Source organism: Balaenoptera musculus, chromosome 10 (genome assembly GCF_009873245.2).
Source record: "Balaenoptera musculus isolate JJ_BM4_2016_0621 chromosome 10, mBalMus1.pri.v3, whole genome shotgun sequence".
In the NCBI taxonomy this organism is placed as follows: Eukaryota; Metazoa; Chordata; class Mammalia; order Artiodactyla; family Balaenopteridae; genus Balaenoptera; species Balaenoptera musculus.
Window position 1 is genome coordinate 40,115,157 of NC_045794.1, and position 19,232 is coordinate 40,134,388.

General features: G+C 42.0%; 1 protein-coding gene across 1 annotated transcript; it reads right to left on the reverse strand.

The window, feature by feature from the left end:
- Positions 1-10,181: 10,181 nt before the first annotated feature.
- BCDIN3D (BCDIN3 domain containing RNA methyltransferase) lies at positions 10,182-15,094 on the reverse strand. The gene is made up of 2 exons (XM_036865622.1): positions 14,816-15,094; positions 10,182-11,494 (listed from the first exon to the last, which is right to left on the reverse strand). The coding sequence occupies exons 1-2, from the start codon at positions 15,047-15,049 to the stop codon at positions 10,850-10,852; spliced, it is 879 nt and encodes a 292-aa protein (XP_036721517.1). The 5' UTR covers positions 15,050-15,094; the 3' UTR covers positions 10,182-10,849.
- Positions 15,095-19,232: the final 4,138 nt, after the last annotated feature.

The window sequence follows — 19,232 nt, forward strand, 5'->3', positions numbered from 1 at the left end:
CTTTGATGAGGCCCAACACACTTTAATTACCACACTTAGTTGTATTATTCACTTATTAAAAATTACACTGAAGTTCCAATGTTGGTTTTCCACCTTGTTATATACCACTAATCATAAATTGTTCTTTACTTGAGTTATCTGTGTTACAAAACAAGCTAGGCCTTTTAGGTCTCTGGTTGCTGCAAGCTGTTGGTAACAAACCAGTTTGGTGGCATGGTCTAATGGTACAGATAGTGCTGATGAATGACTGGTCAATGGCATCTCAGAGAGCCATGCCCTCACTGCTCACATCAGTACTTTGAATGGGGTCCTCTGCTTCAATACTATGTGTTCCTTCATTCAGTGTTGGAGCATCTTCATTCCTCAGTTTGGCATTGTAGCCATTTGGCTACTGTGTTACATTGGTTGATGAACTGACCCCAGTTTAGAATTCCTGACATCAGGAGATGGTCAGGTTGGTAACTGACCTCTCAAAAGATTTTAATAGTCTGACTATTCTCCAGGTTGGATTGACTCTGAGGGCATTCTCTTTTTTTTTGGCCGCACCACGCAGCATGTGGCATCTGAGTTCCCCAACTAGGGAGTCTTAACCACTCAACCACCAGGGAAGTCCTCTGAGTGCATTCTTGACGTCTTTCCTGCTCACTAAGAGGAAGAAAGGAGCCGGGAAGAGGCTATTATTTGGTCCATTTGCTGAATAGGAATAGATCTTTGCTAGTGCTGCTTACTTCTACATAGGACAACATGTTCCTTGGGTTCTGACAGCATTGCCAGTATGTGCTTTGAAACCTCATACCTGGTACAGATATGATGGATCTGCTTAGGTCCTTGAACCCCTTTCTCATTTTCATTATTCGAAAATTCTTATTGAGTCTTTACTGTATCCCAGGCACTGTGCATATAGTATTAGCTACCAAATAAAGAATTCATGTGGGGTATGATAAGCAATAAGATTGAAAAGGTAAGTAGGGAGATGATCATACTTTATTCTAAAAGCAATGCAGAGCCTTTGAATGGTTTTAAGCAAGGAGGTGTCATGATTAGAACTGCATTTTAAAAAGATCGCTGTGGTTGCAGTGTGGAGAACAGATAAGAGAGAGCAAGATTGAAGTCAGGGAGACCAGACAGAAAGTTTTTGTAGTAATTGGGAAAAATGAGAAACGATGTGCTCTGGACTAGAAAAATGATAGTGATGATGGAGAGGAGATGACTTCAAGAAATAAATAGTATTAAAGTCAGGAGGTCTTGGGATTGGAAGTAGAGGGAAGCAGAGTGCTAAGCCAAGACCTTTGGGCCAATCACTGAAATATCAAACACCTGAAGAAGAGCAGGTTTGGGAGATGATATACTCTCTTCCAAACATGTTGACAATGAAATGCCTGGGAGACGTCCAAGTGGAAATGTCTATCCAAGAGGTCAGAGCTTCCCAACTGTTGTGCCTCAGGAAGAGGTTACAGATGTGCTGCATGTTGATCTTCTCAACACTCAGAGCAGCACAAGCTCCCTCCAACAAACAGCAGTCTCAGTAAGGTGGACTGCCACGAAAACACCATCATTTTCTATGCGTGCCATGATGTGGGAAATGTTGGGAAGTACTAATATACGATGATGTTGGATAAATAATTCTGAAGCTCAGAAGAGATATCTGGACTAGAGATATCTGGACTAAGACATTTGTGAGTCATCAGAACATCAGATCATAGGTGGTAACTAAAGCCAGGGAGTATGGGACTTCCCTGTTGGCACAGTGGTTATGAATCCACCTGCCAGTGCAGGGGACACGGGTTCGAGCCCTCGTCTGGGAAGATCCCACGTGCTGTGAAGCAACTAAGCCCGTGTGCCACAACTACTGAGCCTGAGCTCTAGAGCCCACGAGCCAAAACTACTGAGCCTGAGAGCCACAATTACTGAAACCTGTGCGCCTAGAGTCCGTGCTCTGCAACAAGAGAAGCCATAGCAATGAGAAGCCCGTGCACCACAAGGAAGACCCAACGCAGCCAAAAAAAAAAAAAAAAACAGAGAGATTAAACAAATTTTCAGGTGTTTATCTGCCATTATCATTTTCTGTGAATGTCTTTTTCTAATAGATATATAAGAGTTGGTTGTATTATAATGAAATTTGCCCTTTGTCACATGTATTGCCAATAGTGTTTCTAGTTGGGAGTTTATCATGTGAGTTTATTGGAATTTTTTTTTCCTTTGCCTTAGGTAGTCAAATTTATTGATCTTTTTCTTTATGGCTTTTGTTTTTTTTGTGTTTAGGATATACTCCAATTTTTTAAATTACCTTTTTTCTCTAGTATGCTTACGGTTTTCTTTTTACTTTAAATATTCCATCCAGCAGAGACATGGATGAACCTAGAGACTGTCATACAGAGTGAAGTAAGTCAGAAAGAGAAAAACAAATACCATATAATATCACTTATATGTGGAATCTAGAAAAATGATACAGATGAACTTATTTGCAAAGCAGAAATCAAGACACAGATGTAGAGAATGGACATATGGCTTACCGGTGGGGGGAAGGGGGTGGGATGAATTGGGAAATTGGGATTGACATATATACACTACTATATATAAAATAGATAACTGGACTTCCCTGGTGGTCCAGTGAGTAAGACTCAGTGTTCCCAATGCAGGGGTCCTGGGGTTCAATCCCTGGTCGGGGAACTAGATCCTGCATGCCGCAACTAAGACCTGGCGCAGCCTAAATAAATAAATATTAAAAAAAAAAAAAAAAAAAAGCACAAATGCCTTAACTGGAAGCGTTTCTCTTTAAAAAATAAATAAATAAATAAAATAGATAATAAATGAGAACCTAACTGTATAGCACAGGGAACTCTACTCAATGCTCTGTGGTGACCTAAATGGGAAGGAAATCCAAAAAAGAGGGGATATATGTATATGTATAGCCGACTCACTTTGCTGTATAGCAGAAACTAACACAACACTGTAAAGCAACTATACTCTAATAAAAATTAATTTTAAAATATTTTAAAATAATAAATAAATATTCCATCCAGAATCTATTTAAATGGCAAAGACCACTGTTATTTCTCACTGCTGCTCAGAATGACATCTCCATTCTAGACCAGCCAGTCCTTTCTGTTTTCAATGTACAAAACACACATTCCTGTGTACCTTTGCAGAGAGGTTCCTTTCTACATGGCTCATAGGGCATGCTCCTGTCCCTCTTGTTATCATTGCAAAAGCTATACAGCTGTCCCTTGGTAGCCATAGGCAATTAGTTCCAAGACCCCAATTGATACCAAAATCCATGGATGCTCAAGTCCCTCATATAAAATGTACTATTTGCATATAACCTATGCACATCTTCCCTTATACTTTAAATCATCTCTAGATTACATATAATAACTAATATAATGTAAATGCTACATAAATAGTTGTAAGTACAATGTAAATGCTATGCCAGAGGTGCACAGCAAATTCAAGTTTTGCTTTTTGGAACTTTCTGGAATTTTTTTCCCCAAATATTTTTGATCCATGGTTGGTTAAATCTGTGGATGCAGAACCTGCAGATATGACTTTCAGGGACAGCTCAAATCCCATACGCTCCAGAAATTCTTCCATGCCCATTGTAGTCCACAAAGATTTTTCCTTTTCTGAAGCTCACATGATCACATGCTACCATGTATGAGCCTCTCCTTTTCTCCTCAACTTTAACATAGTTGCTAAAAGAATCAAATCTAACCTTTAGAAGTCCCGGTTTGTCTAACTGATTTTTCTTTACCCTCCACAGCAGCTAAAAGCATGCTGGGTATATGGCAGGAACTTGATAAATTACTTTTTGATTTGCCATAAATGTGTAGCATTAGCCACATGTGACTAATAAGCATCTGAAATGTGGCTAGTCCAGATTGAGATGAGCTGTAAGTATAAAATACACACTAGATTTTGAAGATGGTATTAAAAAAATAATATAACATCTCATTAATAATTTTTATATTGACTGCATGTTGAAATGCTAATTTTCTAATATACTGGATTACATATCTGTATATTTAAAGTATATCCAGGACCATTCTTCATTCTTGTCCCTCAGTAAGTCTCTTGTCATGTTTGGTGTTGGTTCCTAAATTAGGCTGTTTTGAGGATAAAGATGATCTTTTCTTGAAGCCAAAGATATTCTTACCATCTCCAAGGGCTCTCCTAGGCCATTACACAAGCATTACCTTCTTGGTACCGAGACCTCATTGTTATAAGCACTATTTACACATCTTTTTTGAAACTAACAGCTACAGACTTCAAATACAACAGTTCCTCCCAACACGTCAGGTAACTGCTCAGCCAATAGAAATGTTGGAGGGAAGAGGTCGGGTTCAGATGCTGAAGGATCTCCCAAAGCTTTTACTGATCGAAGATTCCTCAGTTACCCGTGTAGGTGGAGCCCCAGCCTGTTCCTTTGGTCGCTGTGGCTGTTTCCTGCCATCAGGAGTTACCCGGGACTGGTGCTGCTTGGCGTGTAGCCTAGTCTCATTGTAGTCAGAGTACCTGTGTTGGTTTCCTGTTCCTGCTGTAACAAATCATCACAAACTTAGTGGTTTAAAACAACACAGATTTATTCTCTTACAGATCAGAAGTCTAAAATCAAGGTATTGGCAGGGCTGCATTCCTTCTGGAGGCTTCTGGAGAGAATCCATTTCCTGGCCTTTTCTAACTACATTTCTTGGCTTGCAGCCCTTGCTTACATTACTCCAACCTCTTGCTTCTGTCATGACATCTACTGTGGTCAAATCTCCCTTTGCCTTCCTCTTATAAGGACACTTGTTATTACATTTAGGGCCAACCCTGATAATCCAGATTAATCTCTTGATCTCAAAATCCTTAATCAAGATCCGTAATCTACACAACTGTACACATCTACAAAGTCCGTTTTGCTATCTAAGGTAGCGTTCACAGGTTCCAGGGATTAGGATGTGGACATTTTGGAGGACCAGTATTCAGCCTGCCACAGCAACATATATATTTCTTTGCACTGCCTTGGTGAAGGGAGAGAGCACCAGCAGGTTCACAAGGTGTCAAAGTGTTCTTAAATTAAGATCTACAGAGAAGTAGGTAAATTCATGTCTATAATCACTGTTATCACTCTGCAACCATCATAAACCTCATTTCCATTAGCAATGATCACTCTCTCCCTCCCAGCGCTGCTTCCTTTAAAATGCTCTGTAGGCTGAAGTTGAGCTACTCACTACTCCCTCATCTTAAAAAACAAATTATTTGAAATAGTAAGATGCATGTTTTCTACAGAGATGAGATGTTTTTCTCGTAAGTCTTTGATCTAACAGGCATGGTTGTGGTCTGTAGCATGCTTAGAATGTAACAGCACTTTGTTTAACAATCCATATTCTGCAAATTACCTTCATATCCTTTAGCACATTTGGGCATAGGAAAAGGAAGGTCTTGTTATTTCAGTTGTACAGATGAGTAAACTGAGGCTCAGAAAGGTTAAATGAATTGAATAGGGTGGTCATACAATAAGTTACTGGCAGATCCTGATTCCAAACCTGATGTTCTTTCCACTGCTCTGCTCCCAGGCCAAACTCAATCCCAGAAGGCTGAAGAGGATCTAACTGATCTTGGGATCTTAATACATCCTAGAGTTGGCCTTGGAATCCCTACCTCCTGAGCATGAAACCCAGTTTTTTGAGGTCCTACCCAGAAGTCAAAGCTAGGGGCAGATTGGGAATTCAGGGGAAGGTCAGGGTTGCTGTCAAGTCAAGGGTACAGTAAGAGGGTAGTTAGGACTTATGGAAACGTAAGAGTGTCTATGTTTGCTATATGTGCCTATTTAATTGGTAGGCAGCAGCAGGGGTGCTGCTAGGTACTCAACCTAGAATTAGGCCTGATTTCTGCGAGGGGAATTCTAAGAACATCAGGGATAGCTAAGAGTGGCCTGGCTGGGTCTCTTATTCCCAGGTCTGAACACATAATTTGAGGAAGCACAGTAACTCCAAGGTCCATGCTCTTTTACACTGGCTCTCTGGAGTCTCTTCTCAGTCTTGATTTCTATGACATTTCAAGGCATAGTAGCCAAGGCCCAGTCTCTGCAGCTACACTGCTTAGGTAAGCCCAGCTCTGCCACTTACAAGGTATGTGACCTTGGGAGAGTCACTTAACCTGTGTGTGCTTCAGTTCCAACATCTGCAAAATGAGGATGATAATAGTATCTACCCCATAGGGTTAAGGATTTTAAAAGTTCTGTTGTCTGGCACACGGTGCTATATTATTATCTTTTTCTGTTTTCTTATTTTCCTGTTTCTAACCGGACCTCTTATTTTTCCTTTTTAACAAAATTTATTTATTTATTTATTTTTGGCTGCGTTGGGCCTTCGTTGTTGCGCACGGGCTTTCTCTAGTTGTGGCAAGTGGGGGCTACTCTTTGTTGCGGTGCGTGGGCTTCTCAACGCAGTGGCTTCTCTTGTGGAGCACTGGCTCTAGGCACATGGGCTTCAGTAGTTGTGGCTCGCGGGCTCTAGAGCGCAGGCTCAGTAGTTGTGGCACACAGGCTTAGCTGCTCCGCAGCATGTGGGATCTTCCCAGCCCAGGGCTTGAACCCGTGTCCCCTGCATTGGCAGGCAGATTCCTAACCACTGTGCCACCAGGGAAGCCCTAACCAGACCTCTTTTGGTTCTTCCTTTCTTCCTCACTCAAGAAGTATTAGCAGCCCCCAAGCCTAGGATCTTGTCCCCTCCTATTATATCCACTTACTTTTTAAATTTACTACTCATTAAATCTCAATCATTCTATGTGAATGACTTCCAAATTTTTACATCTAGTCTTTATCCACTGTCCTCTCCCAAACTATCAATAATGAAGGCCTTGAAATGGACGTCTTATCTCAAAGATGTTTGGGAAACATAACTCAAAAATCCATGCCAGGGCTTCCCTGGTGGCGCAGTGGTTGAGAATCTGCCTGCCAATGCAGGGGACAAGGGTTCGAGCCCTGGTCTGGGAAGATCCCACATGCCACGGAGCAACTGGGCCCATGAGCCACAACTACTGAGCCTGCGCGTCTGGAGCCTGTGCTCCGCAACAAGAGAGGCCGCGATAGTGAGAGGCCCGCGCACCGCGATGAAGAGTGGCCCCCGCTTGCCACAACTAGAGAAAGCCCTCGCACAGAAACGAAGACCCAACACAGCCATAAACAAATAAATAAATAATAATTTAAAAAAAAAAAAAAAAAAAAAAAATCCATGCCAAAGGCTAACCTTATCCTCCTCTCGACTTTCTAATTTCTCCCCATTTTTACAGTATCCTGGGCAGTCTTTTGCCCAATCATAGATCTCCCTTTTCTTCTCAGTACTTGAATTCGGGTGCATTTCTTTTTTGTTCACTCATATATTCATTCAACAAGTAATTCTCAGCTGCCTGCCATGTGTCAGACATTGAGCTAGGCTTAGGTATACAAAAATAAGTTGGGCTTGAGGAGCTCAGTCTCCTGGTGGTGGGGAAGAGGCACAGAAACAATTATAATATGATGAGGTAAACACTGTGATAGAGGCCTCTTTGCAAAGTCCTCACTAGAATATAGTAACAAATGCAAACTGCTATAGGAGTTGGGGAAGATTTTTGAGAAAATGTAACATCTGAGCCATTTTTAGGACAAACAGTTGAACCACATTGCAAAGTGGGAGAGTTAGGGGAGAGAGAAGGAAAGCAGGAGTTTGTGCTAAGAAGTTCAGTGTGGCTGATGTGTAGAGGAAAGGCATGAAGACTAGCACTGTCCTATACAACTTGCTGCAACAATGGAAATTTTCTATATCTGTGCTGTCCAATAAGGTAGTCACTAGTCACACAGGGCTACTGAACACCTGAAATGTGGCTAGTAGGACGGAGGAGCTGAATTTTAAATTTTATTTCATTTTCCTTAATTTAAATTTAAATAGCAAGCGGCTACCTTATTGAACAATATTGGTTTAGGCACTGGATAAAGGACAGGACTCTAGGCACTAGGAAACCACTGAAGGTTTTTAAGCATAATACTAGCATAGCTAGATATTTGAGAAAGGGAACACTAGCAGCAAGACAGAACGGATTGGAGGGTAGAGGATTTAACATAGAAACCTTTGGTAGGCATCAGCCACATGGATGAAATAAGTGGAACTTACATGTTATTGGTAGAATTCACTGGACTTTGTGACTGTTTCAGTGTGGGAAGTATAAATGAGGAGAATTAACTGAAGTTTGAAGCTTGAGCAATGGGTGGATGCCAACAATTGAGATAGGATTAGGTTTGGAATGAGGGTAATGAGTTTGCTTTTGGGATATGTTGAATTTGAGGTGCCAAAGAACTATCTAGGGGAGTATGACTACAAAACAGGAAAAATATTAATCTGGAATTGTGAAGGTGGGGCTTATAACTATTGGGGGTTATTAGCATATAGGTAGTTGTTAAAGGTATGGGAGTGGAGGAACTCACCCCAGGAAAAAAATGTAGAAGAAGACTGGATGGACCCTAAGGGACCCTAAGCGTCAAAGTGTGGTCTGTTTCGACTTGCATCATAATCATATGGCATGCCTGTTAAAAAGATTCCTCATTGTGAATGTATTTAATGCCACAGAATATACACTTAAAAACAGTTAAAACTGTACATTCTATGTTACATATATTTTTCCACAATAAAAATTGCAAAAAAACCCAAATTAAACCAAACCAGAATCCTAAGCCCCATTTCTGACCTGAATCACAGCTTCTAGAGATGAATCCAGGACTCCCCCAGGTAATGCTTATGCAAATTAAAATGTGAACCAATTGCTTAAGTTGTAGAGAGAAACTAAGAGATTGGAAGAGAATAATAGCACAGAATGGCAGAGAATCAAAGGGAGCGTGGTTCAATAAGGAAGGAGTCAATAGTGTTGAATGGTTCCATGGCCCAGGAGGAAGACTGGAAAGAGGCCTCAAAATATGGCATTCAGGTGGCCACTGATGAATGGGAGATGAGGGAGCAGAGGCGGTGGCATGTATTCTTTCAAGGGCTTTGCTCATGTATGGTGGTGAAGAGATGGAGATTGCATAATGCTGAGAGGGAGATAGGACACAGGAAAAGTTGGAGGTTTTGAAGGTGAGAGAGAACTGAGCATGTTGGTAGGTGGACAGCAAGGTTCAATGAGGCCAAGGAGACACCAAGGGAATCCTTAATAAAATACAATTTGGGAGAGGTAGTAGAGGTTGGGATCTGGAACTTAAGCAGAGGTTATTTGGGTAAAAGCTCACTGGGTAAGTTTAGAAGTGAAAACAAGGGAAGATGAAGGGGTTCAAGACTGAGGGCAAGAAAAGACTTCCTGACACAGTAAACAAAAATGGCACTAGTTGGTGGTTAGGTCACCTGCTTAGATTAATGGAGCAGGAATAGAGTCAAGAGCCTGCCTGCAGAAGGGTAAAAGTCTGGAAGAGTCTCTAGGATAAAAGTGATCAGGAGCAGCAATATAAAAAGACTGAGAAGTAGTATTAGAGTCTAACTGAGACTGGAAATGGCACCAACCATACAATTATCCTGCACAAAATAGAAAAACTGGTTTTCCTAAATGAAGGTTTTGGTTCCATCCTCCTATTATTTAGGAACTGCTCTGGCTTCTGCTCTCTCTGCATAAAGTTCAAATTCCTTAGTAGGAACTTCTACGAACTTCTTCAAGAAGTCCAACCTCTAATTGGTGGTTCAGACTCTCTTGTTCCCTGTTCCTCCTTCTATAACATCAACTCAGAAAATAATAGGATCTTAGAGATTGTGAAGCTCATCAATCCAATCTCCCTTCTTAGCTAGGTATGTTTTGTTTTTCCATCTTCTCTCCACCAAATCTTCTCTATCTTCCACTTTCCCTTGAAGTGGACTCATGGGTGTTTTAAAAATCAACACCTGCCAGACATCAGTGACACCTATCCCACAGCACTGACGCTGTAGCCATCCAATTGTAGGCTGCATTTTATGTAGGCTTCTCTGCACGTATTCCCACCCCCATACTGGTGTATGCCCCCTACCTCCATACTGGTGTGCTTTGACAGAGGACACTGACAAAAAAAAGTCCTGAATTAACTTACTCGCTGGCATGTTTTCTGTTTTGAGCTTGGGTGAGGTTCTTTTTCTTGAGGTGAAACCTCCATGGGTAGAGTGGTTAAAGGCAGAAATTTCTTTTCTACTCCAGATTCACAGGGCATTCTCAACCATACTCAAGTCACTTTTATCATATATAAAATATAATTGTATATACTGTATACAATCCCACTTCATTCATTTCATCTGTACCGGTTGGATTTTGAGTGCATAATTTAATCTTTTAAATATCTTTTAAATGCTAGTCGATGCATCTTGGTTAGTACTGTATCTGTAACTGCTGTGCTCAGCCTGGGCATGTTGGAAACTTGACCTGCTCTGGAAAGATGTTCCTCCTACCAAAGCTTCTCCTTTAGCCAGGCCAGTGACTTTTCATTCCAGATTGTATTGTGAGGTTTTGTCTCATAGACAGGATGAGTAAGTCTAGAAGAAACCTGAAGAAGGCAGATCAGATTTCAGGAGCCCAGGGAAGGGACATTCTAAGGCTAACCTGGTCTAAGTCTTCCTAAATAACCACCAAAAGCAGCCCCTTGCATATCCCAGAACCAGGATCACTTTCTCTAGGTCATTCCAGATAGGACAGATCATTGCCCCACAGGTATATTCTCCTCAGGGATCATCCCCCCAAATGAGGAAGATACTGATTCTTTTCATTGCACGTCCTGGACATTTAAAAAGCTTCTGCCAAGTTTTAAAGCTGCCTAACTATCAGGAGTTAAGGAAAGTGAACGTAATTCTTTGCATAAAACCCTTTCAATATCTCTATCCTCCCTCCCATCTCATTGTCTCCAGAATCTTATTCTGTTCCTTTCTTTCCCTTCTTCTATCAGTGATTCAGGGATCGGATGAGTCTCTGTGGCTTGTTTTGCCCTGAAGAGCAGAAGGCTTCGGTCCCAACTGGTGTTGCCGAAGCAGCATACTAATTCCATGCCATGGTCCTGGGTCAAGATCTGCACAATCTGATTGGCCATATCACCTCGGATAGCTAGGGAGCGGAAGTGGTCAAAATCATGGAGGCCCAGCTTCCGGAGACGCCTTGCAGCTGCCCGATAACACTTCCAGGGCTGTGGTTCCACAAGGAGGTAGCGGCACAGGGACGAAAGGTGGGCCAGGAACTCCCAAAGGCCTTGGTCCCCATGGTTCAGATGAATCCACATGGTTATTGACATGCAGAAGCCAATATCAAAAACTGAGCGTCCAAACTGGCTTAAGAAAGAGCTCAAGAGAACTTTCCGGGTCCTGTGATTCATGAAGTCCAGGGTGATAAAGGTCAAGCCATCCGGAAAAGGGCATTCTTTTTCAGCTCGTTCCACCAGGACTGGATCTATGTCGCAGCAGAGGAGATGGAGTTCTCTTGAGGCATCTGAGCAGGTCTCCCCATCATGTAGGGAAAGGAAATGTTTGTATAGAGCCACACTCAGATCCTAGAGGAATCCAAAAGAGCTTTGTCATTGCAGCTCTCAACCAGTGAATGGAAGAGAAACCTATATCTCTTATCCTCCCATTGAGACTGCCACTTACTCTTGGCTTTATAGGATGTAAGGTTGTTAAACTATAGCCTAAGGAGGTTGCCCTCCAAAAGTTTTCCACAAAGCAGGCTCTCAGCGCCCTCCAGGAGTCTCAAGCTGTAATGCATCATCTCCATACTTTCCTGACACTGATGGGTTGTGTGGTTGAAAGTTACAGCCCAATGGATGCAGCAAAGGAGTCCAGAGCAGTATTTTCCAGCTTAAGTAATATGCTGGTAAACTCACTATCTTTTTCTTTTTTTGAGTATCTCAGACCCCAGGGAGGAGGAAAAGATTTCAGGGGCATAACCAGTGCTCCTTGCCAGGAAGGTGAAGAACAGAGCAAGCACCATCTTATAAAAATCTACTTCTCAGACCTGTGGTTGGGAAAGTCTGCATTCCAAAGTCTTCAGTCAGCCTTCACTCTACAGCTTCAATTTTGCTACGTGTGTTATGTTTCACCACCCCCTCCTGAGACTTATTCTGCTTTTGCATCCGTTACCTGCTGACCTCCTTCTAGTCAAATCCAATGATTTGTGATTTTCACCCTCTTAGCACCTTTTTGACTCTTAAACAAGTCACTATTTCCTTTCTCTAACTTTGACTTCTATAACCATTATAACTAACTCAAATTCATGTTCTAATCTGTTTTTTTTAAGGCATTTTTCTATTCACTACCTCATTTGCTCTGTGCAACAATTCTGTGAGGAAAATATTTATGCCCTTTGTGCAGGTGAAGAAAGTGTGGCTGGAAACAATCCAGATGTCCAATAATAGTAGCATGGATTGAGATGGAATACCAGATAGCAATTAAAAATGAAGGAATTCAGCTCAGTGCAGCAACATGGATGACTCACACAAATACATAATGCTGAGCAAAAAAGCAAGACACAAAAGAAAATACATGGCAAGCTTCCATGTATATGAAGTTCGAAAATGGACAAAATTAAACTACACTGTTTACGGATACAAAAATAGCAAGCTATAAAAAAAAGCAAGGAAACAATAATAATAAGAGTTGGGCTCTCTGGGTGGAGAGGGGCGTTTATGAGCAGGGAAAGGCATATGGCAGACTTCCTGGGGAGCTGACAATGTTTTATTCTTGATATAGACAGTAGTCATAAAGGTGTCTGCTTTATAATAATTCATAAAGTGTGAATTTATGTTTTGTGCACTTTTCTCTATGTGTGGCATAGTTCACAAAAAACCCTGTATTTTAAAAATTATGGTTCAGAGGCTAGTGACTTGTCCAATGTCACATGGTTACTACATGGCAGGATTTAGGCAAGATTTAGGCAACATTAAGCTCTTTCCTCCATACCAGGCTTCTCATACTTCAATAGGCATACACATCACCTAGGGATCTTATTAAAATAAAGATGTTGATTTAGTAGATCTGGGTTGGGGGCGGAGATTCTGTATTTCTAATAAACTTCAAAGTCATGCTGATGCTGTAGTTCAAGGACCACATTTTGAGTAGGAAGATTATGCTGCTTAAAGATATCTCCCCATCTTTCTATTTATTTCTCTGCTGTCTTCCTCCTCCTAGCTGATCTTGGGTGTGCCCCATGTTTGACCAGTCATTTCATCACATCAGTCCCTCCTCTACCACATCTCTTAATCCTCTCCATCCTCAATTCCCCAATCTTAGAGACCCCTGGAAGCTTAAAAAAGAAAACACAGACTCAAGGGCTCAATCCCCAAGATCCTGATTCAGTAGGTCTAGAGTAGGGCCTAGGAATTTCTAAAATCTAAAATTCTAAAAACAAAGCACCCTCCAAATTATCGCACATCTATATTATGAAGCTGCTAAAAAAGACTGTAGTGACATGAGTGATCTCCAAATTATTAAATGAAAAGCAAGGTGCAAAAGAGTGTGCTATTATTTGTAAAACTAGAAGAGGTGAGATATTTATACATACATAAATGTTTGTGTACACATAAGGTGTATACTCAAGAAATTATAAACAGCAGTTGCCATTGTGTAGGAGAAGAGGATTTAGGGTCAGGAGTAGAGACTTGCTTTTTACTATATGCCCCTTTGTATTTTGAAATTTTTTTTTTTTTTTGGTCTTATCAAGTGCAAGCATCTTTTCTTAAAGGCAAAATAAAAAACTCCCTAAATGTACAGCCAGGTTTGGGAACCACTGCCCTAGTTAACTGCAACTATGTCCTGGCCCCTAAGGTACACGTATACTACTTTCAACTTTAAAATCTCCTGTAGTTTCCTAATGCCTTTCATGAAATCCCAAGTCTTAAACCCAGTCTCTTTTCCCCTTTGATTTGCTGTATCATCACAGTAGAGAAATGTCTGCAAGGGACAGCCAGACACCCACCCATCTGCTCATTCCAGCTTTTTAGCCTGTGTCCAAATGTCTCCCTCCCATTTACCAGTCCTGTGCCTACAGCCCTCAACCCTCTACCAAATTCTCTTCTGCCTAAGGCCAGAAACACGATAAAATTCTCCTCCTCCCCTCCCACTCCTGGTCTGGAATGGAGTGAGGGTACTAACTTTTTGAAGCATTTGTAATCATAGGGTCAGAATGCCTGCTCCTCTAGGATATCCTAGTGGCTACAAATAGGTGTCAGAGAGACATTTCGCTATTTTGCTTGTGGTTTGACTATAATTATTCTTACGCCTAAAAATACTTTGCGGTAAGAAAATGTGGCAATGCCTTCCTCCCGCAGGGTGCTTTATTTTCTTTCTCGATCTTCTTCACTGTACTCAGCCAACTGATTGCTTTTAAAATAAATATCCACTTGGCTCCAGGGTCCATTCTGCACTGTTTCACACTAATCTTAATTCCAGGCATGATTCTGTCACCCTTGGCTCCCAGTAAACCAATCCCAACCCCACGCTCCCAAACTTGGGTCTCGGGAAGTCCCCTCTCCCCCAGCCAGGTCGCCAGCCACGCTGGACAGGAGGCAAGCGCTGGAAGCCCAGGCACAGTGGCCCTTCCCACCCGGCGTTCTGCCAAGAGGCCGCAAGCGCGGAGGCGGGGACGCAGGAATTCGGAACGTAGTTGAAAACGATTCCTCCCCAAGATTCCTAAAAGAGATGGTGCTGGGACCCTAGAGGTGAGGTAGCAGCAACACGGGGTCGAACACTACGCCTTTAAACTCATTTTGGGAAAGTTGTGAGGGGTCTGGTGCCACGCCCAGGCCGGAACCCCAGTGGATGTGAAGGCTGCCAACCTCTCGGCACGACCGACGTCCGATCCCTCCCCCGTCACTCACCCCGGAGTTACACCCCACGTCGAGCCCCAGGATCGGCCTTGTCTCGGGACTCTGAGGGAAGAGCCGGCGAAGCAGCTCTGGAGGCAGGAGGCGGAGCCGTTGCTCTGGAGGGTGGAAGCGGGAATAATGAGGGAAATTTCCGAATGGGGCGGCCCCGGGTTCCAGAACTCGCGGTTCCTCTTCCGCCGCGGTCTCTTCAACGCCCCCGGTGGCTTGCTTCATGGACGCCGCCATTAGTCTCAGTCTCGCCTCTGGGTCCCCTCGGAACCGGAAGTCGGGAACCTGCAGGCTCGGCGAGCGCGGTCCGGGCTCCAGCGCGCCTGCGCTGCATGGCAAAGGCGAGTGACTATAAAGGCGGCCTCCCCTCAGCCAGCGCAGAAGCTTGGGGTTTGCGTTGGCTTGGGGAACCCTCGCCGTAACCTGGGAGGTGGTTAGTAATATTATCCCCTTTTTCTGGTGAAACAAGCTCAGAGAGGTTGAGTGACTTGCTCAAGCTGACATAATTTCAACTTGGACTACCCAGAACAAGGAGTTTGTTGGGATTTGGAAGTCACTTTTGGTCCAGCTTCCTTCCTTTACAAATGCATGTGAGATCCAGAGAGTAGGAGTTTACTTGTCCAGGGTCACACGTGAATCTGTGACACTGGAACTTCACCCGGTTCATCCTGTGATGCCAGGAACTATGGGTCACTCGAGGTGCCAGAAGACCCAGATGACCCTGCCTGCCACGTGGGTCAGGTGGACAGGGGCAACTGTAGACTGTGGGCTCTTGAGAGGCAAGGACTGTGCCTTAAGAGCCGGTACTTAAGAGTGCTTACCAGGCGCTAGACACCTTTCTAAGCCCTTTAGGTGTATTTATTTAATTCTCACACCAACCCTGTGAGGAGAGAACGGTAACTAGTATCCCTTTTGTATAGATGAGGACATGGGGGCACAGCGAAGTTAGTAACTTGCCCAAGGTGTTGCAGTTAGAAATGATAGTACCAGGATTTGACCCAGGCACTTTGGCTCCAGAGGATGTACTTGCAACCATTATGTTATTCTCAGCCTGAATCCCTTATACCTGCCATAATGCCTGACCCAAGGAGGCTTAATAAGTATATGCTGAATGAAAACTCAATATCTACAAATGGTATTGGGAAAACTGGATATTCATATGCAAAAGAATGAAAGTAGACCCTTACACAAAAATCAACTCGAAATGGATTAAATGTAAGACCTGAAACTGTATATCTCCTAGAAAAAAAACCATAGGGGAAAGGCTTCAAGACTGATCTTGGCAATGATTTCATGGATGTGATGCCAAAAGCACAGACAACAAAAGCAAAAATAGACAAGTGGGACTACATCAAACTAAAAAGCTTCTACACAGCAACAGAAACCACTGACAGTAAAAAGGCAACCTATGGAATGGGAGAAAATATTTGCAAGCCATTTATCTGATAAGGGATTAATTTCCAAAATATATAAGGAACTCCTACAACTCAAAAGCACAAAAACCAATAACTTGATTTTTTTTAATGGGCAAAGGACTTGAATAGACAGTTTTCCAAAGGAAGACATACAAATGACCAACAGGTATATGAAAAGATGTTCAGTGTCACTAATCATCAGGGAAATGCAAATCAAAACCACAATGAGATATCAACTCACACCTGTTAGGGTGGCTATTATGAAAACAAAAACAAAAGACAAGAGGTATTGGCAAGGATGTGGAGAAAGTGGAATGCTTGTGCGTTGTTGGTGGAAATGTAAAATGGTGCAGCCTCTATGACAAACAGTATGGATGCTCCTCAGAAAATTAAAAATAGAACTACTACATGATCCAGCAATCCCATTTCTGGGTATTTATCCAAAAGAATTGAAATCAGGATCTCGGAGAGATATTAGTGCTCACATGTTCATGTGACACTGTTCACAATAGTCAACATGTGGAAATGACTTAAATGTCCATCTGCAGATGAATAGATAAAAGAAATGTGGTATATACATACAGTAGAATATTATTCATCTTAAAAAAGAAGGAAACCCTACCATATGTGACAAAATGGATGAACCTTGAGGACATTATGCTAAGTGAAATAAGGCAGTTACAGAAGGACAATTACTGCATGATTCCACTTATATAAGGTATCTAAAATAGTCAGACTCACAGAAGCAAAGACTAGAATGGTAGTTACCAGTGGCTGGGGTGAGGGGAAGGGGGACTTGCTAGTCAACTGGTATAAAGTTTCAGTTATGCAAGATGAATACGTTCTAGAGATCTGCTGTACAACATTGTGTCTATAGATAACAATACTGTACTGTACACTTAAAAACTGGTTAAGAGGGTAGATCCCATGTTAAGTATTCTTCTTGCAATGAAATAAAATTTTAAAAAACCCCAAACTCCATACAGGATGCAAGTAGGCAACTAAAACCAGGTCTGATTTGGGAAAACTGAGAAGGAAGAAAGAAGGGAACTGAACTGAAAGAGAACTGGTGGAATGGAACTAGGCAAAATGTGGGCTGAGCCAGAGATAAGAAAAAAAACTGAGCTGGTGAGAAACTGCGCCGAGGGGGCAGGATGGGGCATGGCATCAGCCTAGGTAGCAGGTTCAAGTCAGCAGCCAGGATGGGACAGAATATCCAGCAGGTTCAGCCAGGGGTCTGCAGAGTTGTGCTGACCTCTCCCCACCTGGCCAGCCATCTTCAAGGGGCCTCCAGCTTCATGAGGCTAGCGATTTGCTGAACTTCTTCCAAGGACTGAAGCATGACTTCTGGAGACAGTACCATCAGAGGTTAAAATAGGCCCTGTCCCTTTTCCTCTCAATTTTTACTTCATACTTTCATCTCTGTCTGATCTATCAGACAGAGAGGACATAAGTTAATGACCAAAAGTCACAGTGGGATTGAATTAACCACAATATTCTGCACAACTTCTAGCAAAAGGGGGGCAGGGGAGGGTGGGGGAACAACAGCACCACCATTTCTCTCCCCAGTGTTTGACAGATTTTGGTGAGCTGAACTTAACCCTTTTTGTCACTAGATGATGCTAGCACAAACACTCGGCAACCCTTAATTTCCAAAGAGCAGGAATCACCTTGCTTTTGTAAGCAGTTTTTTCTTTGCCTGTTTAAACACAGTATCTTTGCCAGTAAAGAATTTAATTTCATCAAGGACATGGGCATGGTTTTTGAGTTCTCAAAACACTGTTCACCCGAAAAGGAATAGGCAACAGTCCTAGGTGGTGAATGGCAGGCTCCTCCTGATCCTGGGAGCCTCAAGAAGTAAAGATAGGAGTGGGCCTGGTAATGCTACTGGGGACCTGAAATGCCTTAGAGGTGAGCCCATAAAGAGGCATTAGAGTTTGACTCACTCCGGGGACTTTTTGAACCTGTGCCCATTTTTCAGAGCCTGATCAGCCCAAGTGACCTGACAATGCTCAGCTGGAGCCTGGGGCCTGAGTAACCAGCCCCAATACCTCAAATAGCTGTACTAGCACCTAAGAGCATGCTCTGTACTGCAGCTGGCTAGATTTTGTGGAGCCTGATGCTTATACAATTGTGCGGGTGGACAGTGCTTTAAAGAAAAAAATTACAAAGATAGGCATGAAAGTGAATATTTACAATGAGAAAACAAATCACAACAAATTACAATTTTTAAAAAGCTGACAAATACCACAAACATCACAAAAATTCCCATAATAGTTTGATGAATCAAATGCCAGTCACACTTGAATATTACTATTTTCTTACATTGTTTGGCTGCATAGGCTTTGATTGCTTCTTCACATGGTAATGATTTGAAAATATCATTTCACTAAGAGGACTAGAAAGATGATTCAGTCTTATCAAATTTGCCTTTTTATTATTTGATCATTTAGAAAAGTTTCTTTCAGGTTCACGATTTGCTATTGGCAATGTCGTGTAAATGTTTAGGTTTGTTATCAAATTGGGGAAAAACCTTGATCAAGTTTCTTTCATCTAGGAGCTATACAATCTCAGAGCATTTCAAATTTTCTTGTGCAGGGACTATGCTCTTCAAATTGACTATGTTTACTAGCCAGTTTTTCTTTGAAAACCTCATTATAAATGGTGAATTATGAGTTTTTTATTATTTGCATTGATATCAGTACTTTGTGTCAAGTCATCAAAAAGTGTAAAGATAGGAGTTTTGATAATTTGTATTTTGAACAGTTCTTATCAAAAGAGAAAAGAATGCATATATAATGATATTTGCTGTGTTATTGAGTATATTGCTGACACCACAAAACTTGTTTTGACTGGATGTCAATAAGGACAGGATCCTCTGCTTATATTTTTGTACAGCTGACAAGTGGAAGAGTTTTCTTCAGACTAGCTTCTGGCCTCATACATTTCTTTTCTTTTCTTTTTTTTTGTTAAAGGAAATGTGTTTATTTTTTCAATATATATTC

Coding starts and splice junctions, on each gene's coding strand:
- BCDIN3D (XM_036865622.1), bottom strand. CDS start 15,049: ATGGCGGCGTCCATGAAGCAAGCCACCGGGGGCGTTGAAGAGACCGCG. Junction 11,495..14,815: donor ACGTGGGGTGTAACTCCGGG/GTGAGTGACGGG, acceptor GGATTCCTCTAG/GATCTGAGTGTGGCTCTATA.